Raw genomic sequence first — 18,506 nt, 5'->3', positions numbered from 1 at the left:
TCCTGCAGACGCAATGCCTTCTCTACCTCCCCCGTAGCTAGACACACACGCTGGGGAACTCTGACACCTGCGTCATCACCATGGATTCTGGTTCTTGTTCCCCATGACAAGCCTTTAGCTGGAGATGATGAAGGTCACAAGGTAAAGCCCATCTTTCTAAGAGTCCCTTGCCCTTCGATTCGGGTTCATGTCTCAGGGTTTCCCCCATGCTGAGAAACTCCCAGTTTATCAACTTCCCTTACGGGTGCTGCAGAAATCAGCACCCCACTGAGTTCACGGGGACTGCACAGATACCCTGGCACCACCGGGCACCCAGACTGACTAGCCCGGACTCGCCGCTATCCCCAGCAGTGGCTTCCCGGGGTGGCACTCACGGTGAAGAGGTTGGACCGGCGCTTGGACTGCTTACGGACGGGCGTGGGCGTGCTGGCCGTGGGTGGGACGTCGATGCGCAGCTCCTTCTGGCTGGTGCTGGGCGTCGAGGGCACAGAGGACGAGTAGTCACTCAAGCTCCCGCCTCCGTTGCTCGTCTGTGGTGGGGAAAAGCCGTGCTGCTCAGGGGGGCGCTCCCAGGGCTGGGCGCTGCTGCCCGCCGCACCGCGTCGCAGTGGCAGCACGCACGCCCGATCTCATCCCCGGGCTGTCTCCTCTGAGAAGTCTCTACCAGTTCATCTAAAACATTTGAGAGCTAAATGCAATTATTTCCTCTTTCCTGTTGGCTTCAACTGCATGGGTTCCATGGTCCCTTCCCTCCTCTAGGTCAGATGCAGGCAGAGCTCCAGGCCCCTGGAAAATGACATCCTGACTATGTGAGAACTGCTGGGAATTAATTCAGGATTCGCGGGGTGCTAAAGGTACAGGGTGAAGACATGGGCGTCCTTGGCCACTGCTTTATAGTTCCGTCTGTAAATGTGGGAGCTGATGGACTTTCCCAGGGAAACTCAGAGCACACTTTTAAACCTTCTTTAAAAAAAACTGTGCCAGCATAAAACCTGGCCAAGGAATGTTAATCAAAACACAAGTGTGCAGGCAAAACAAAGGCAATGGTTTCTTTAATAGGCTTCTGGTTGGTTTCTTCAAAGTGACAATGATTTCATTTGCTTCCAAGTAAATAATTTAGCAAAATGTTGTTATGGAAAGCTAGTTTCCATGGGGCCTAAGGGAGATGGCAATTATAATTGAATGTTTCTAAAATTTAAGCATAAAATGGGATGAGCCCGGAGATTTTACCCAGAGCTGTTTAACTTATAAGCAGAGCAGACCAGGCCCTAAGTAAGGCGATTTAAATCAACTACAGAGACAGCGACACACACCTTCCATGCACAACAGAACTCCCTCGAACCAGCAGGACACAAAGCATAAGCAGCGTGAAGGAAGAAAACATTAAAGAATGTTTCCCATAAAAAATACTTGGCCACAGCAGTTTCTGGAGGAAATGTTAAGTCAATTACAAGCATGCTGTTATTTATAAAGGTGAAAAGAAAAATGAGACTCAACCTTAGACTTGGCTGCAGATAACGTGCACAAAGACGCTCTCTGCAGTTCTGAGCGGCCGCACCTTGCCCACGCTCCACCGCCCGACGTACCTGGCTTATGTGCACGGCAGACACCTGCGCGGAGCAGACGGACGAGTGGCTGGGCGAGTTGGGCAAGGACTTGCACGGCCCGATGGAGAGCTGCTGCTTCTTCCTGGTGGCGACAATCTTCTGGGCAACTGGGAGACATGAAGATGAGAGAAACAGGTGAGAGGCTGGTCTCCAGACACAGGGAACGGGGCACACCAGTGGCTGGCCCTCCCGTCTGCTAGTCCCTGCTTCCAGTAGCAGAGTTCTCCTTTCTTAGTTGTGCACATGACTACAAGAACAAATACTACATTTCCCAGGCCCCCAGGACTCTACCCAGGAGACCTGCCCTTTGTGCCCTTTCTTCTTTATGACCTCTTCCTCTTTGCTCCCTGAAAGGCACAGACAGCACCTGCAACCCCACTGACCATCAAGGTGACCTTGGCAATGGAAGCCACACCTGGTGGATGATGAGACGGAAGGAGCTGGCCCCCTGACTCCACAGAAGGATGCACAACCCTGCATGGAGCACCCTGGAACACTGAATGTGAATCAGAGATGCTCATCCGTCTTGTTTAAGCCGTTCTAACAAAACAATTTTGTCTAGCTACTTGCAGCAAAAATAATCCCAAACAATAAAGAGTAATTTAGCCAATCCTTTGAAAGTCAAAAATCCTTCCTTTTGTATTGCCTAAATAATAACTCTAAACTTCGCAAGCTATTGCACAGAATTATATTCAAGGACATGTAATTATATCAAAGACCTTATTTTATTTAAATATATTACTACACACATTGGAAGTTTATCTTAATCAATACGAATCTAAATTCAACCAGCCATAACTTCTCTTGACAAATAGGCTCACTGATAAAGCATACTGAATTTAATTGGAAAGGAAGTCAACGATGAGAAAACTCTTCCTACACCAATAGGTGTCACTACAGGAGAATAACTACAGTTTTTATTTGAATAGATGTGTGTCTTTGGGGACTGCTGTAATTAAGTTCAATAATATTCCATCCTTGTCTTGGTTCTGATAGTTGCTGTTTTTTAAAGAAGCTCACACAAGTGGACACATCATCTCTCCCCGTTAGGAGGTTGCAATGTGGAAGGATAGCATGTCGTGTTTGAAGATCATTTCTTTTCCAAATGAATACAATTTTAATAAGGAAATGGTTTGTCCATAGCTTACGGTTTGCATGTAAATGAATGGCAGCATAAATATGATTAAGTGAAAATGCGATATATAAAAAATGGTTCTCAGACATGAAGACGCAGCTTCATTAGTTACATCCCACCTCCGATAGGCCTCTTATCATCCTGAAAGGATGATATCAATTAATTTATCTTCCCGTAGTGTATTGATCATAACCTTCATCAGCTAATCAGGTTTAAATTACAGAGGAATATCGCAGCACTCTGTCATTTCAAAACCATTGGCGTATTGATCTGGGGGTCTCTGAAGACATACATTAGAATATTTTAAAACTCATTAAGTGAATTCAAAAATAAAATCTAAGATGGAGATTCTAACAGTTGCAAAAACATTTGTCCTCTAGGTGTACTGAAACCCCAAAGACCAAAATGGAAACTTAAAATCATGATTGCTTAGGGGATTGCCAATTTACTTCTCTTTTTTTGAAAAATAGCAGCGAGTTTTTTATTATCAACTATACTGCATTTTTATTTCATTCCCAGCCTCAGAGTTGTGATTCAGCTGGACGAACACACGGGCTTTAATCTCTAAACGCATGGGAAATGAACAAATGCCAGGAGAAAACGGGATGAGCAAGCTCTGAGAGTTTTATAGATATTTTATCTAAATCTGCTTTCTAAGGTAAGGAAAGATTTGAGAAATGCTCTGAGACAAATCAAATATGTTAATAAAATGCCCATTTTGTGAAATTCCAAATGCAAATCAGCATCCCATCCTTCCTACCTGGACGCTACAAAGAGCGAGTTCACAAGCGAGGAGGACATTTTGACAATAAAGTCTCTCTCCCAACGACGGAGCAGGACGGCACAGAGTACGTGCTGCACGGTCAGTGCACAGGTTAAATTCGTTGTCCATTTAATGATTGTTCTACCACACTAATTACAACAAATGAAGTCACAATACCTAATAACTGGTAATATCCATTTTTTTTTTTTTACTTTACTAGAACTTTTAGGCATTTGTCCTATATCCCCATCTACCCATCATTTTTATGTCCCTCATATTCCCATACACGAATGAAGGAAACGATACAATTTATAAACATTTCCTTCTAAAACACACAGTCTGCCTAGGCCTGTAAGATAACCCATAAAAACAGGATCAAGTTTCCTCAAAGAAGGACGACACAGTCATCGGCCTTGAGGAGGAGGAGGGGCGGGGGCAGCGGCCAGGGCATCAGGTCTGGCGGCCTCTGTTCCCTTGTGAGCTGGCCATTAGCTGGGGTCCAGGGCTCCCCGATGGTCACAAATGTTTCACTGACATTTCTGCTGTCCTGGGAGGGGGGGGGTGAGGGTCTCCATGTGTCTCACTGGAGACCTCCCTAAACGAAGGGTCCAGGCGTGCAAAAGCAAAGGTGACCGACCACACCACCCTGCAAAAGCACGCAAATTCCCAGGAGCCTGGGAGAGCAGAGCTGCCCTGGGGTGTGCGTGCAGGAACCCTCCCCCCAAAGCAGCTCGAGAAAGGGGGTGTCAGTGGCTGTGGGGGTGCTGCTCTTTCATAATTTCACAGTCATAATTACTCATGTTAACAGGCTCAAAACATGAATATCACCCCACACTGCGCTGCCTAAGTTTTTGGAGATGAATGTCTTAGGTATTTTATATAAACAGACATATAATGTTTTGAAAACAGGAACACAACGACCCGAGCTTACTCACAAGGGTCTGGAATCATGGATGGCTGAGATGTGATGTCCCCTCAAGTCCGGTAGGCCAGTGACGCCCTCTACTCTCTGCCCTGTGACCTCGGTATGCCCAAATCAGGACGCAGGGAGAACGTTCTCTCTCATAGGGACGCTCACTGATTTTATTAACCTCCTCATATTCCAACAGGAAGGCTTGTTTTAAAAGTCATTTCCTCCTTGTTTTTTTTTTGGGGGGGGGGCAGTACAAGGACCGGGACAAATCTACTCAATTTAAAAATTTTATTTGGATAAATGATACGAGATATTCCTTAATTAGCCCTTACAAACATCCTGTTGTATAAGGTTAAGAACAAGTTGACCAGCTGGGGGTGTCAGCAGTGAGATGGAGCCCGTCTGTGGGGGTGGGGGGGGTGGGGAGCAGGGCCGGGAGAGGATGGGAAGCGCTTTTGGGAGGCCGACTGGAGCCCCTTCTTGGGCTGGCGTAAGGACTCGTGATGATTTTTTCTAAGCTGGGCACTTATGGGCATGCTTGTGTATGTTTTTGCATTCTTCAACTGAAAGAAATTTATTTTAAGAACTTAGCAGAAAAAAGTGAATTGTACATCTACTTTCTCCACAGATTCCGAATTTTCTACTGGATAGAAGGTAAAGGCCACTCTTTAATCAGTGATAAGTTTTAGACTCTCAGAAACTTTAAGAATTCCTAAAATTCTGGCTGACTGCCCAACGTCCACTTCTCTCTTGTTCTAGGTGGAATGAGAGGAGCAGCATCCTCTGCCCACATCTGAACCGGGAACAGGTCCTGTCCTGCGCACCCATCTATAACTTGGGCAGGTCTCAGTTCTTCCATTTTACGGATGGGGAAAACGAGGCACAGCGGGGTCCAGAGGCAGGAGGGGATTCGAACGCAGTGGACGAGCTGCGAGGCTGTGGTGCTGGGCCGTTGTGCCCTGTGGACATGCATGTCCCTGCCAGCACCCCCCCACCCCCCGGAAGATCCTTTTTGCAGGACAGTGCCATGGGCTTTTCTGCACTGACCCCTGTCATCCCCAGAGATGCTCAGTCACTGTGGGGTCAGCCAAGCTGCTCACCAAACTCTGAGTCCACAGTTGGCCTCCTGAAAGCGTGTGCACTGGCCCTGATTTCTCCGTGGTAACCTGGCTTCTGACCTGGCCCGGCAGCTGAACCAGCCACGGCCAAAGTCATCAGTAACCACGCCGAGGTCAGGATGCAAATGACCTGACCTCTGAGCAGCATGTGACCCTGCCGATCAATTCCCTCCTTCCCAGAAGCATTTCCTTCCTGAGCTCCTGTGACACCCTGCTTTCCAGGTTTCCCCCCTGCGGCTCGAACTTCTCTTGGCCGCTTTCCTTGCCCAGCTCCTCCCACGGAGGCATGTCCCGGGCTTCCCTCTGAGATCCTCCTGGGGTCCTGCGCAGGCTCCCCCATGGGAATGTTTCGGGGAGAGCGGCTGAAACACGCAATGCCAGTGGCGCCAAATCCTCATAAACCACAGCCCTGCCCCAGCCTTCCTGCGTTCTTCTACCACTCACCCAATTATCAACTGCCGTCCCCCTCAACGTACGGGGGGGCCTCAAGGTCCACACCACCCAGCCCGACCTCCCTGCACCTCCCTCCAGACCTGCTTCTCCTATACTTCCTAATGGGGCCACGGCACAACCCCCACCCCATTCCCCAGACATAAATCAGCAGTTCTACCTCTGAGAATTTCTCTTAAATCCATCAAACCCATCTTCACGGCCACTCCTCCCAACCACGTGCTTGTCCTCCCCTGGCTGGCTACTGAAACAGCTTTCAAGCTGGTCCTCGAGACAGCCACATCAAGCCTGGACACATTGCCAAGCGGTCCTTCTAAAGGCAAACCACACATACCCCCTTCCAGAGCAGAGCCGAGACTGCTAAGCAAAGCGAGGCGGGTGCCGGCACCCCTTCCACACAGACGGGCTCCCAGAGGCCCCATCCCGGCCCCTTCCTACCCCTCGCTCGGCCCACTCCAGCAGGCAGGGGGGACTTACATGACTAGCGAGCCTGGGATAAGAAGACGGGCCTGCATCTGGCTCTCCCTTGCAGGACTGCTCCCCTTTGGAAGCCAGGCTGGGGTGGGGCTGGGAGCTCCGGGGCTGCCTGGGACTGGAAGGGGAGGTCACACCTGGAAGCTGGACACATTCAGCCTCCAGAACAGCTTTAACATTCAAAACCACAGGCCTCGCTCCTTGGTCTGCCTTCTTAGTTGGTCGAGAACTCCAGCGAGGGCAGCCAACACTGACCACCTCACCAGCCACCCACGGCCCTGCCCTGTGCTCAAGCCACAGCACCCCTCAGATGAGCTGTCACTGTGGCCCCGACATCCCGCCTTCCCTTCTCCGCTGGCAGATCCTTCTGACAATCCAGGCCCCCTCCTGCACCGCCTGTCCCGCAGAAGCCCTTTTCCAACTACCCAGATCCTTCCATAGAGGCCCAGCTCCCTAAGAAGCCTCAAGTGCTAACGTGGCTGCCCCCTCCCCCCCCCCGCCCACCACTTCCCCGATGCTGGACCGAGCCCCCAGGCACCCGTGGGCACGCGAGAGAGCTGCACCTGAATCCCTAGTGCTGGGTATACAGAGACTGCTCAGTAAACAACTCTGCACCGAACGATCCCAAATACAGCCATTTTAATCCACACTGAGCTTTGGGCCTCCTGCTCACTGCTTGTGGGAAGAGTCGAGTGGATTCTAGACTTTTCCTGCCTAGCCCAAACACCGCCACACGACAAGGCACTCAAATGCTGCTTCGTTTTATGAAAATGTTAAGACATCTTTGGCAAAAATAAATGTAAGTAAACTTGAGCAGCAAGATAGCTTCTCTAGTTTAAATGCTTTGCTTCAATTAAACACGTAGCAAGGACTCCAAGGGGTACCAATGGGCCGAGCCAAGGCTGGGGGTCGCAAGAGGGGAGACGCAAGCAATGCCTCTCACCTCAATCAGCCTCCCATTTAATAGTGGACAAGACTCTCCTTGTCCAACAGCAAGAAATTCTTATCTTATTTTCCAGCATAGACAGGACCACGGAAGCACCTGCTAAGATGCGTGGCTAGGTAATTCCCTCTCCGCAAGTCACCCTTTCCTCACTCATCCTTTACACAGATCTTGCATCCAAACTTCCTCCACCAGTGGTCCTGCGTGGCCAGAGACCTCCTGAGCAGGCTCCCAGCAGGCGCCACCTTCTCACCCCCCGTCCCGCAATTCACTTTCCTTGGAATCTCTAAGAAATCAACTAACTTTGTGATGATTAAGCATTTCAATTTTCTGCGTTATTATGTTCCTGGCGATACCCACTTCTGCCACATCGGCACAACTGGAGACACCCCAAGTCCCCAAGCGTAAAGGGAAGTCTCAGGTGGGCGGCGCCGTGGAGCAGATGGCATGGCTGGGACGCGGAGGATGGCACGTGCCAAGGCACACACACCTGGCTGACAGGGGAGCGCTGGCAGGACACACCAACCAGGTTCTCAGCACAAACCAAGTGCTACTTGAGGAGATGACTCCTTGGCCATGGGGGAAAGCTACAGAACAGAGGCCAGCAACCAGGGGGACTGGGGAACAATTCTGAATAAACCATGAGTGGTAGTTTGAAACTGTTATGCAGCCCAGAAAAGGCCATGCTCGTTTAATACATTCCTGTGACTGTGGACCTACAGGAAGTGGGACCTTTTCCTTTAACATTTTTTTATTTTTAAATATAACATATACACAAAAGCAATAAATTTCAAAGTACATTGTAACAAGTAGTGATGGAACACATTTCAGAGTTTGGTGTGGGTTCCTGTTAAGGCGGGACCTTTTGATCAGGCTATTTCAATGGCGACACTGCCCACCCCATTCAAGGTGGGTCTTAGCCCCCTTACTGGAGTCCTTTATAAGAGGAGAAAGGACACTCAGAAGAAGCCACAGAGATGAAATCCAGAGAAACACTCAAGGATATTTAGAGAAAAAGCCACAGAGGAGCCAGAAGCTGAAGCAACAAAACCAGGAAAGAAGGACGAGTGGACGCTACCGCGTGCCCCCTCAGGGTACTCGGTCTTCAGAGAAGGGACCATCCTGTTAATGGCACGACTGGGATGTTTCCGAGGCCTTAGAACTTTACGTTTGTAAGCTAATAAACCCCCACTGTAAAAAGTCAACCCATTTCCAGCATATTGCACTTCGTCCGCTTTAGTAAACCAAAATACCATGGTAGAGAGGAATTTAAATATGGATGAGAAAGCTACTAATAATTAAAATGTTTACAACAGAAATATTTATAAGTCATTGGGCATGAAACTAAATACTGATTTTACTCCACAAAAATATTTTCAAAGTACAATTTTTGAAGAAAGGGATCATGGCATGTCTTTACACACACTTTGGCCCCTTCCATTGAAAGGCTCCTCCATTAGAATCTCAGGAACTCATTCAAAGAACTCCTATAAATAATGAAAACCGGCCTAAATTGTAAATCTTTGTAACAAATAAAATATCTCCTAATGTCTCAACTCAGTTTCAAATTACAGTAGAGATCATTAAACTACCTTATTAATTAAGAATAAATTAATTACCAAATTATCTATGGAGTTCTGAATTTGTGGCTTGGTTAAGAATGAAAAGAAACCTGAAGTGGAATTTTTGTCCCCATGAAGATCTCAAAGTTAATGAATATTAAAGGAAGTATATTCTGTGTTATTGGTAATGCTGGGTAAACATCCTGGATTTGTTTTGTTCATACAATCTAAATTTTGCCCACACAGGATGCTAATACCAGAAAACTAAGTAAAATCATACTGAGAGGAACATTCTTAAAAGCATCTTGGGTTGCAGAGTCGAGAGGTTATCGTGGAGGTTATTCTTATGCATTATATAGATATCCCCCCCTTTCTAGTTTAAAGTGTTGAGAGAGGCTAGAGGGAAGTGCCTGAAACTGTAGAGCTGTGTTCCAGTAGCCTTGTTTCTTGAAGATGACTGTATAATGATACAGCTTTTGTAATGTGACTGTGTGATTGTGAAAACCTTGTGTCTAATGCTCCTTTTATCTATGTTGAGGACAGATGAGTAAAACATATGGAATAAAAATTTTAAAAAAGCATCTTGGGTTGTTCTGATGACAACATGACAATTCATCAACCAGAAGACACCACAGTCTAGCCAAACACCAGGACAGAGTCTGTCAAACAGGGCAGCCAATTGGAAGACACAATCAGTTCATGGTCTGAGACAATGGGTCACTTGCATGGACAGCCAAAGTATTCTGGAAATGCCAGACACCACGCTTTCTTTACCTTTCCATGACCAGCATGTGCCTACTCAACAGACACTTGCCAACTGTGTAGATTAGTGAACACATGAATCAACAAATAGATCATCTAATGGGGGTGGGGGTGAGAAGGTAGAGTGGGCAAAGCTAAAGGGGCCACTGGAAACACATTTCTAAGGAGGCAATATGCAAAGAAGAGTGCCAAGTGTGTGCTCTCCAACAGGGAGCCATCAAAAATATTAAAGACAGGTGTCAAACACAATTGTAAAGACACATGGTGGTAGGATGGAAAGTCAGAGGCCATCTCTACCATACTCTTGGGATAGCAGGAATGTGCGTGTGTGTGTGTGTGTGTGTGTGTGTGTGTGTGGGAGTGGGGAGGATGGGTAAAAGGGCTGCCAAGGTAAGAACTCGGAGTTGGGTTTCCAAGCTATCTTAGAGGCATATGTTGGAGATGCTTTGTTCTGAGACTTCCCGTATCTGAAAGTGCTGGCATGCTAGGGAGTTAATGCTCACAATGTACAGAGTTTCTGTCTGAGATGATGTACAGGTTATAGTAATGGGTGGTGGTGATGGTAGAAGAATACCATCAACGTGATTGTTAAGCACTATATTTATCTGAATATGGTTAAAAAGGGGGAGTGGTAGGTTATACAGACAGTAATAGATTATTTTTTATAAGATCCATGGAACTGTACGCCACAAACAGTGAACCCTAAGTTAAATCATGGACTACAGTTAATAGGACAATTATAAAAATGTGCTTTCATCACCTGTGACAAATGTACCACACCAATGCAGGGTGTTAAAAATACAGCGGTATTTGGGAACAGTGTATTTTATGTATGATTGCTCTGTAAAACCCACAAACTTTCTAATAAAACAAAAATGCTGTTATTCTGCCATTACAATTGATGACTATTTTGGCAACATATAAGATTCTAGGCTGAATATGCATCCTTTGCCAATTCAGCACCACCAAATGCAGTTGTTATAAGGTGATTCAAGCTTGGTGATACAGTTTTAGCTAAACCCCCAGAGTCTAAAAACTTTCAAAGCAGATTTAGACATATCATTTATTCTCAGTTATCATTCCCATGCTTGTGTTATTTAGGAAGACAGCCTGGACCCTGGACTTTAAAACATATGAGATTTTTACACTGGCACAAGGAAAAATTTATTACCCGTGTTCTTTCGCAGGCTTTTATCTCCCCCCCACCCCCACTACCTTCAAAATAATCTCTCAGCTGCTCAGCTGTCTTTCCTGAATCGGTCTTGCCCCATTCTAAACCATCCTTCACAATGACACCATGTTTGTCTTTCTAAAAACAGATCTGTCCTTACCACTCCCACATTTCAACAAAACAAACTATAAATTTTGGGAAAATTTGCTAATTATAACAAATATTAATAAAAAGAGGGAAAGGGCTCTTGTAACCAATCAGGTCATAAAATTAATTTAGGGGTGTGTAAAAAGGAAATGCTTCGCCACGCATTTGCCTTTTGGCTCCCTATCAGTGGAAACCTAAAGGAAGGCTTTGGCTAAGAATCAACTGCCCACGCTCTCTGTGCCCCGAGCAACTCATTATGAGAAAGGGTTTGGTGAGTATCCTTTTTCCCGGAGGGAGAATCCTTTGATGACTTACTTACATGTATCTTAGTACAAAACACGACAAAACTCAATTTAAAAAAAGAAAAAAGAGAAAAAACCCACAAAACTGCTCAAAGACAGCTAATTTTGCTTTAATTTCTGGGGAAGCTTTCAAGTTTTCCTACAGCAATGGAGTCAAAATTCTTAATCTGAGATTCAGTTCTTGTCTGTATTCTTTTTATTTCGTTGTATTAAAACAAATTTATCTTCATTTATGTCACAATTACCTATTAGGGTTGTTAATTTGCTGGAAATGAAGCTATTGTTTAATTGCTCCTATTAATCGGGGGATTTAAATGCTGACTGTAATAAACAGTTACCTTCAGGACGGAACAAAGTCAAGGCCGCAGACATTACTTTTAGAGTTTTAGAACGAGGGGAAATCTCTAACATATACGAGGACATAAAATTTAAAAACCATGCTGAAACAAATCCAGTCTACTGAACACTTCTTAAACCTGTATCCAATTCTGATATGAGGTAATTATACATGTGGCAAGGGGGGGGCTCTCAACTCACTCTGCAGGAAATGCATCCCCTTTTATGTGTTTCTTACAGCACAATTGACCCTTAAACATTAGTCCCAAAGTGGAGCTACAGCTATCAGGAACATCTGAGTCCCGCAGTCATTCCAGACTTGGCGCTGGGGGGCACGAGGAGGTGAAGGACAGAACGGGACTTTCCTGTCCATTTCCACGGGACTGCAAATATCCCCTTCTCCGAAAAGCAGCTTCGGCACAGCCCTAACATGGCGTTGTCCTGTAGCGGCTCATCAGGCTTCTGCGTGCTGGAGTCTGCTTTCATCCGTGTCCTGCCCCTGCCCCAACACTGGGGGAAGAAGGAAGGCACTCAAACCGGGGCTGGGCAGAACTTCCGGAAAGGCATCCCAGGCCCCCGGTGGCCCCGGGCGCTAATAGGTTGGATGCCCAACAGACAGTCAGTTCTAGACATTCTGACGTGCACAGAAAACATTCACAGGCCGTCCAACCACCCTCTCCTTCTCACATCAGCCTGCCCACCTCCCCTCTACGTCACTCACGTATTTGCACCTTCTCTGGTCTCCTAATCCAACCACCACCCTAGCTCAAGACCCCCATCATGTCGTGCCTGGTTGGCTGGGGTGGCCTCCGGGCTGCTTTTCCCCACCTCCTACTGTGATATGATCAGTGAGCACACTGGAGCGCCTCAGGGATGAGTTTTGGCCTGGAGGACCGACTCTGCCTAAAACCCCAGGGCTCTGTCTTCTTGCCAGGAGTTTGAAGGAGAGACAAAGGATTAGATGATGCTCAGTAAATACCCAGAGAAACAGAAGAGCATAGGCAGCCTTTCAGCTCCTGACCAGTGCTGGCACCCGGTCTGCAGTGCTGCTTGATCTTCGAGGCCATGAGGATCTCCAAGCTCAAAGGGGCACGAGGACCTGGGCACGATCCCCATGACGGGGGACGGGGAGGAGGGGGGCACCCCAGTTCTGCGCCCTCAGCTCCCTCCCTCCCTCCGGTGATTACCCACCTGCAGGAATGAGTCCCACCCCTTCAGCAGAGGTTAGGGGAGAATGGTACCCGGGTGGCACGAGAGACCGGGAGGGTGCAGCAACCACGGTGATGACCTGGAAGGTCCAGGCAAGATCTCGGGGATGCCAGAGTGACCCATCAAGTTAAGCCAGGCCCTGGAGAGAGCAGGCGACCTGCTGCCCATGCTTGGCTGCCGTGGATAGCTGGCTGCTTTTCCCTTGAGGCAAGGGGACCTTCTCACCATTTCCGGGCATTCATCGCTCACTCATTTACTCTTTTGTGCTGTCAATGAGCAGCTAGTATGTGCTGGGAAACATGCCAGATGTGGGGGTGGGAGGGAGGATAGAGGCAGGCAGGTGTCCTGGATCCAGACAAGTCCGCACGCCGTTCCACTGACCAGGGCGCTAAGTGCAACAAACATCTGCCTGTCAGAGCACCCTATGGATTTCATGCAACTCCCCATGGCCTGTTTTTATAACAGCACAAGAAGCAGCACTCCCCAGTCTTGGCCCAGAACCCTCAAAACCTCTCACTCTGCTTCAACCCCTGGCTGAGGACAGGCGCTGGCTCCTCCTTGTCCACCTTGTCAAGTGAGTGACAACCTGGGGCAAGGGCCCAAGTGCTTCAGAGAAGGGGCCTGCGCTGACAGAGACCCAAAGGACAAGTAGTTTCGAAGAGGGAAATGCTGGGAGATCAGGGATACTGCAGACGCAGCGGCCACCTAAAGCGGGAGCCCCCGGGAGAAACAGCAGCAAGGCACGAGACCCACGCAGGTGTGGAGCCCGGGGAGCAGGCGGCCACAACACGTGGTGAGGGGGAGTTTCAGCGCAGCAGAGGACTGGCGTGGGTGCGTGCTCACGTGTCGGTGTAAGTGTGCCTGTGCATGTGTCTGGAGGCACCCATTCTCCTATTGGTCCAATGCATACCAGCAGGGAGGAGTCTGAGGATTCAGGGTGCAAAGAAGTGCACGGCCGCTGTCTGTCCATCACAGGAGGGCAGTTCCCCACCGAGACCCTGAAAGGAGCGCCGTCCTACTGGCGTATTTTGGGGTGAAATGTCAAAAAGGATAAGGAAGACAAGCATGCAACAGCACCTTGGCACCGAAGCCCACAATGGCCCACACAGGGCCTGGGGGCGTCCCGTAGGGGGCTGAGGTGCACCCGGGCCCCTTGCCCCCCTCCGCTCAGGACCTACGCTGCCCAGAAGACAACGGGCTCCGCTTGTCTCGCAGCGTGGTATAATGAAGTCAGAATAAGCACCCTCTCACTACATGCCTAGCTAGCATTATTAATTATTCCATCGCATTGAGTAAATAATCATTAAAACAACTCAGCAGACTTTAAAGTCAGTAAACTTTAAAAGTGAACACAGCTTCGCCAGGTGAATCTGAAATGTAGGAAGAAAGAAAAGAAGTATAAATTAGAGATCTTTTAAAGAGCAAGCCTTGTGGAAGGAGAGGTTTACATTCTCACCGTAATATAGGTAATGTGGAATTGACTCTAGACCCCAGTTACAAAAGAGGCAGCGTCTCAGATGCTATAATTAAACCCCGTGCCAATCGGCTCAAAAGGGCAGGAGGCGATTAACTTTCTCTCTCCCTTATTCTCAAGTTAGATGCAAATCAGCGTCTTTCAAGATGAGGCAAGTGAATATCCCAATAAATTGGCAATACAATTTAGATGGCAGGCAAGGATCCAAAAGATAAATGGCTTAAACAAAGAGGGGAAAAATGAACCTGTCACTTCTTCTCAACTCATCAAGCTGTCTTCACAGAAAGGTGATGATCCTGGAGCAGAAATGTTTCTGACACCCCCTAAAGGTGAAGGTTTGCCCCGTAATTCTTTAATCTGCATGGCAAGACTGCTCAACACACTTCCTGCATCAGGGATGGCTACAGGCCGTGCACTTCACATTCATAATTTTCAAAAAGCTAAATTACAGGAAATAAAAAAAGATACATACTTTACCAGTAAAAGACCTTGGAGGAATGTAAAACAAACAAAAAACAAAAAAATAATATGGAGTAATATCAGAGGAATACAATACACTACAAAGAAACAAAACCAAAAGATAATGGTAATATGGATTTTAAAACTTAAAAGGAGAAAAAGGAAAAAGCAGATAATGCAAAACAAAGATGAATACAAAACTCATACTTAATTATTCAGGCTTAGAAAAGAGCACAAAAGCTTAAAGAAAAATAGACGAAGATATTAAGATAAATGAGGATTAGGAGAGAACATGGGTTCTAAATAAAATAATATATAAGACATAAAAGCCATAAGTACATTATGAAATTGTGAAGCTTGATACAGATACAATTAAGTATAAGAATTGGTTTCATTTATAAAAAATTAATAGTTAGATTAATATCGGTTTAACCAAATTTGTCCCATCTAATTTGCTTCCTGTTTTAAGATATGCATGTCAATAGAAAAAAAAGGGAGTTTTAGCAACTTCTCTCATCTTTCCATTTGCCACAAGCACATTCTCCTTCAGTGTTTTTTAACTTTCAAGAAAAAGGCACTTCTCTATCACAATTGAAGCCATTTTCCCATATCCAGAAATAATGATTCTTACCACGCTCTCCATAAGAAAAGCATTTTCTTCTAAAAGTGGGGCAGAGGACATGTGGGTCAAACCTGAGAAGGCGATTCCCCTGCTCCCAGGCTGTGTTAATAACCCGCCATGGCAGGTGCCCCTTCCCAGCCGCGGCCTCCTGAACTGGTGACAATTACGTAATGTATTGTGATGTCACGAGGAAGAAGGATGAGATGACAAAACAGATTTCCACTTGGTCCTCGGGGCTTCACGCGATGAGTCCCTGTGACGCTCCCCAGCGCCCACCAACTGGTACTGTTTAACGGGGATCACCACCCAGAAACCTACTTTTTCTACTATATAAGATTCCTTTTGATTATAAAACATAAAATTTTGCCTTTTGTGATTTCATAGCAATATTAGCCAGTTAAACTGCACTATGAAATACATGACAAATTCAAGGGGTCCCCCCAAATAAATAACATGTAATTCTGTCTATATAGAATTCTACAGAACATATTTTATAAAATAGTTACATAGTGCGTATTTATCTATTATATAGTAATTCTATAATTCTTTAAAATTCCATAGATCACGGCTACTGAAGAGTTAGGAATACAATGTAGAGAAACTTTTCCTAAGTTTTTTTCTCTTTAATAAGAAATTAAATTTACCAATTGCCACCGTAATTACTCATAGCACCCTTAGGTGATTAAAAGGGATCTAAATCTAATTTTATTTACATTTAGAATACTTGAGGTCATCTCTGGTCAAGATTTCGCATTTCTAATAATGTTTAAGTGTTAGAGTTCAGCAGAGAACATGGGTGGATTCTGAATTTGTAATCTGCTGTGATTTACAAACTGAGGAAGTCAAAGTATTTCTTTGTTTCCTTCCATTCCCATAAATGAATTAAATTCCTCAAAGAATCATACATGCTTTTTAAATCTGCAAAGCCACATTAAAAAAGAAAAACGTGGCTCATGATACCGCACATCTCTTCAAAACAAAGTACTCATGTTAAAGTAAATTATCTGGGTCCTTTCAATAATATAAGCAAAGATATACTTACAGTGATACCTGAAGTGGGGTGATAATTGTTTCGATTTCCCCGAATGTTTCATTATGCCCAAACTTAAACATACATAAGAAGTTGAAGGCATTGCAGAGGGGACATGCATTTGCCACCACCCAGGGGCTCTCAGTGTGACATGTTGCTGGACATGCTTAATTATGAAGCCGTCCACCCATCCATCTGATTTTTTGATGCATTTCAAATATGTTGCAGACCTCAGCTTGCTTCACCAAACACATTTCAGCATGCGCATGATTAACTAGAGAGTTCACGATCTGATTAAGGTTCTCTTTAATTAAATATTAATGCACACTTTTTTTTATTATATTAAAAGGAGGCAATGGTCTGACAATTAAGAGGCTATTTGTAGAATGCTGCAAAATACAGAATGTTAAATCCTTAAAACTAAAGTTTTCCCCAGAAAAAGATGAATGGAAACATCAATTGCTTTTCAGAATTGACAGCTGCTGCTTCAAGAGGTGGTTTTACACATACAAAATTGGAAGAAAAAAAAAACTTTAGAATGTGATGAACTGCTTTTATTTAGGTATGCATACACATTTTAGCATGCAGTGGTCCTGAAGAGAAAAGTGAAAAGTGCGGCAGTTCATCAAAACATCAAGCCCGCCAATTTCTGGGATCGGCCGTGCATACCAAGTTCCTTCTTAATTGCCGCAGAAGCCTGGGAGAGGCAGCAGCGCCAAAACCAAACCCACGCTTCATGTTCCAGTCGTCAGATTCAAGCCAGACACAAAGGGACTGCAAGGATAACCAAATGAGAATCCATTTGCTTCAAACTTCTTCAGTTTTGCAAAGCAAAAGCAATAGAGGAAAAGAAAACGCACGAGGGACGGTGTGTGCTGACAGGTGACTTTCTGTGACTTTTCCCCAGGCTAGACCGAGGACTTGGAGACGGGGCAGGCCTGATGACCCCACAGGCTCCTCTCACCACGTCAGAGCCCGAGCTAAGAAATGCATCAGAGATGAAGACAGCACGAAGTAGCAGGGCAAGGACCCAATTTCCATTTCCCAAGCTGCTGGAGAGTAAAGAAATGTGGTTTCAAAACTACTTGAGGCTGGTCAGAGACCCTTTCCAACTTTCCCTGAAGGTTTAGGACCACAGCAAGGAAGTGGATACCAAGTGCCAAGTGGCGATGGTGCAGGAAGGGGTTCAGGAAGGGGAAGGGAAAGGTGGCATCCCTCAATAAAGAGGGAGGCAGGGAAGTCATGGGGAAAGCCCTGGAAGGATTCTTCACCAAAGGCCAACCTCAGAGGGAGGCTGGGGGTTCTCTAGCCAAGGGGGTGGAAGAGGAGAGTGGGGAAAGAAGGACGGCTTCGGAGGAGGCATCAGTTAAGACTTAGAAGAGACCAGGGTGGGGGTTGGAGGAAGTCCCCGTGCACACCCAGTTTCCACCACAGCCACCTAAAACCTCCCATCTGTTCCCACAAACCACCCTAAGCCGGAGGGCTGTGGCACGCAGGGGGAGGGAGGGGGAGGAGGCAGAGACCTCAGCAGCAAGGTGACTGATGGTGCGAGAGGTCTCTTCACAGCTGAGTTAGATGTGCCCCACCGGTTAAACCAATTTAAATACACTTTCTTGATCCCAGAAGTTCAACTAACTATGGGGACAGTGGCTCACCTTGACAGGATGATTTGTAATAGCACAACTTACACACTTCAAATGGACAAAAAATTAATATCATTTACAGGATCTTAAGATAAATTGCCTTCGGGAGCTTCTTTTCCAGTACTTTGAGGTCTACAAGACATTATCTAGAAAATTTAGTCCTGTGGAAAATGAAGACTGCTTAAATTGAATGGGGGTGGGGTGGGGGAGGGCCTGTGATTTTCCCTTTTTGATTAATTGCTGTAACCCTGTCCTTTGGGCAGCCGAGGGAGTTTTATATTTTCTTTAGACATCATTAGACGCCAAAGCTCTTGCAGGATAACTTTGATGCTATGTGAATTCTGCCATTTTGCTGGCACTGATATGGCTCTTGGTTCCAACCATTC

At 46.2% G+C, this 18,506-nt stretch overlaps 1 protein-coding gene and 1 long non-coding RNA gene across 9 annotated transcripts in view; both read right to left on the bottom strand.

Moving 5' to 3' along the window:
- The window catches only part of AGAP1 (ArfGAP with GTPase domain, ankyrin repeat and PH domain 1), a 636,823-nt gene that overhangs the window by 314,291 nt on the left and 304,026 nt on the right, over positions 1-18,506 (bottom strand). For all 7 annotated transcript variants that reach the window (XM_077155532.1, XM_077155533.1, XM_077155527.1 and 4 more), the window contains exons 7-8: positions 1,587-1,714; positions 375-530 (exon numbers count right to left, since the gene is read on the bottom strand). In XM_077155532.1, the coding sequence (XP_077011647.1) occupies positions 375-530; positions 1,587-1,714 (284 nt within the window). The remainder of the gene's footprint in view (positions 1-374; positions 531-1,586; positions 1,715-18,506) is intronic.
- On the bottom strand, positions 7,036-16,460 carry LOC143678293 (uncharacterized). 2 transcript variants are annotated; one of them, XR_013173141.1, is made up of 4 exons: positions 15,457-16,460; positions 14,612-14,806; positions 12,512-14,262; positions 7,036-12,193 (listed from the first exon to the last, which is right to left on the bottom strand). It is a non-coding gene; the product is annotated as an uncharacterized LOC143678293 (long non-coding RNA). The 2 variants fall into 2 exon arrangements; XR_013173140.1 differs by having other exon boundaries at positions 7,036-14,262.

Source organism: Tamandua tetradactyla, chromosome 3, assembly GCF_023851605.1.
Source record: "Tamandua tetradactyla isolate mTamTet1 chromosome 3, mTamTet1.pri, whole genome shotgun sequence".
In the NCBI taxonomy this organism is placed as follows: Eukaryota; Metazoa; Chordata; class Mammalia; order Pilosa; family Myrmecophagidae; genus Tamandua; species Tamandua tetradactyla.
Note: the sequence above shows the minus strand (reverse complement) of the source record. Positions and strands in the feature narration are given on the sequence as shown.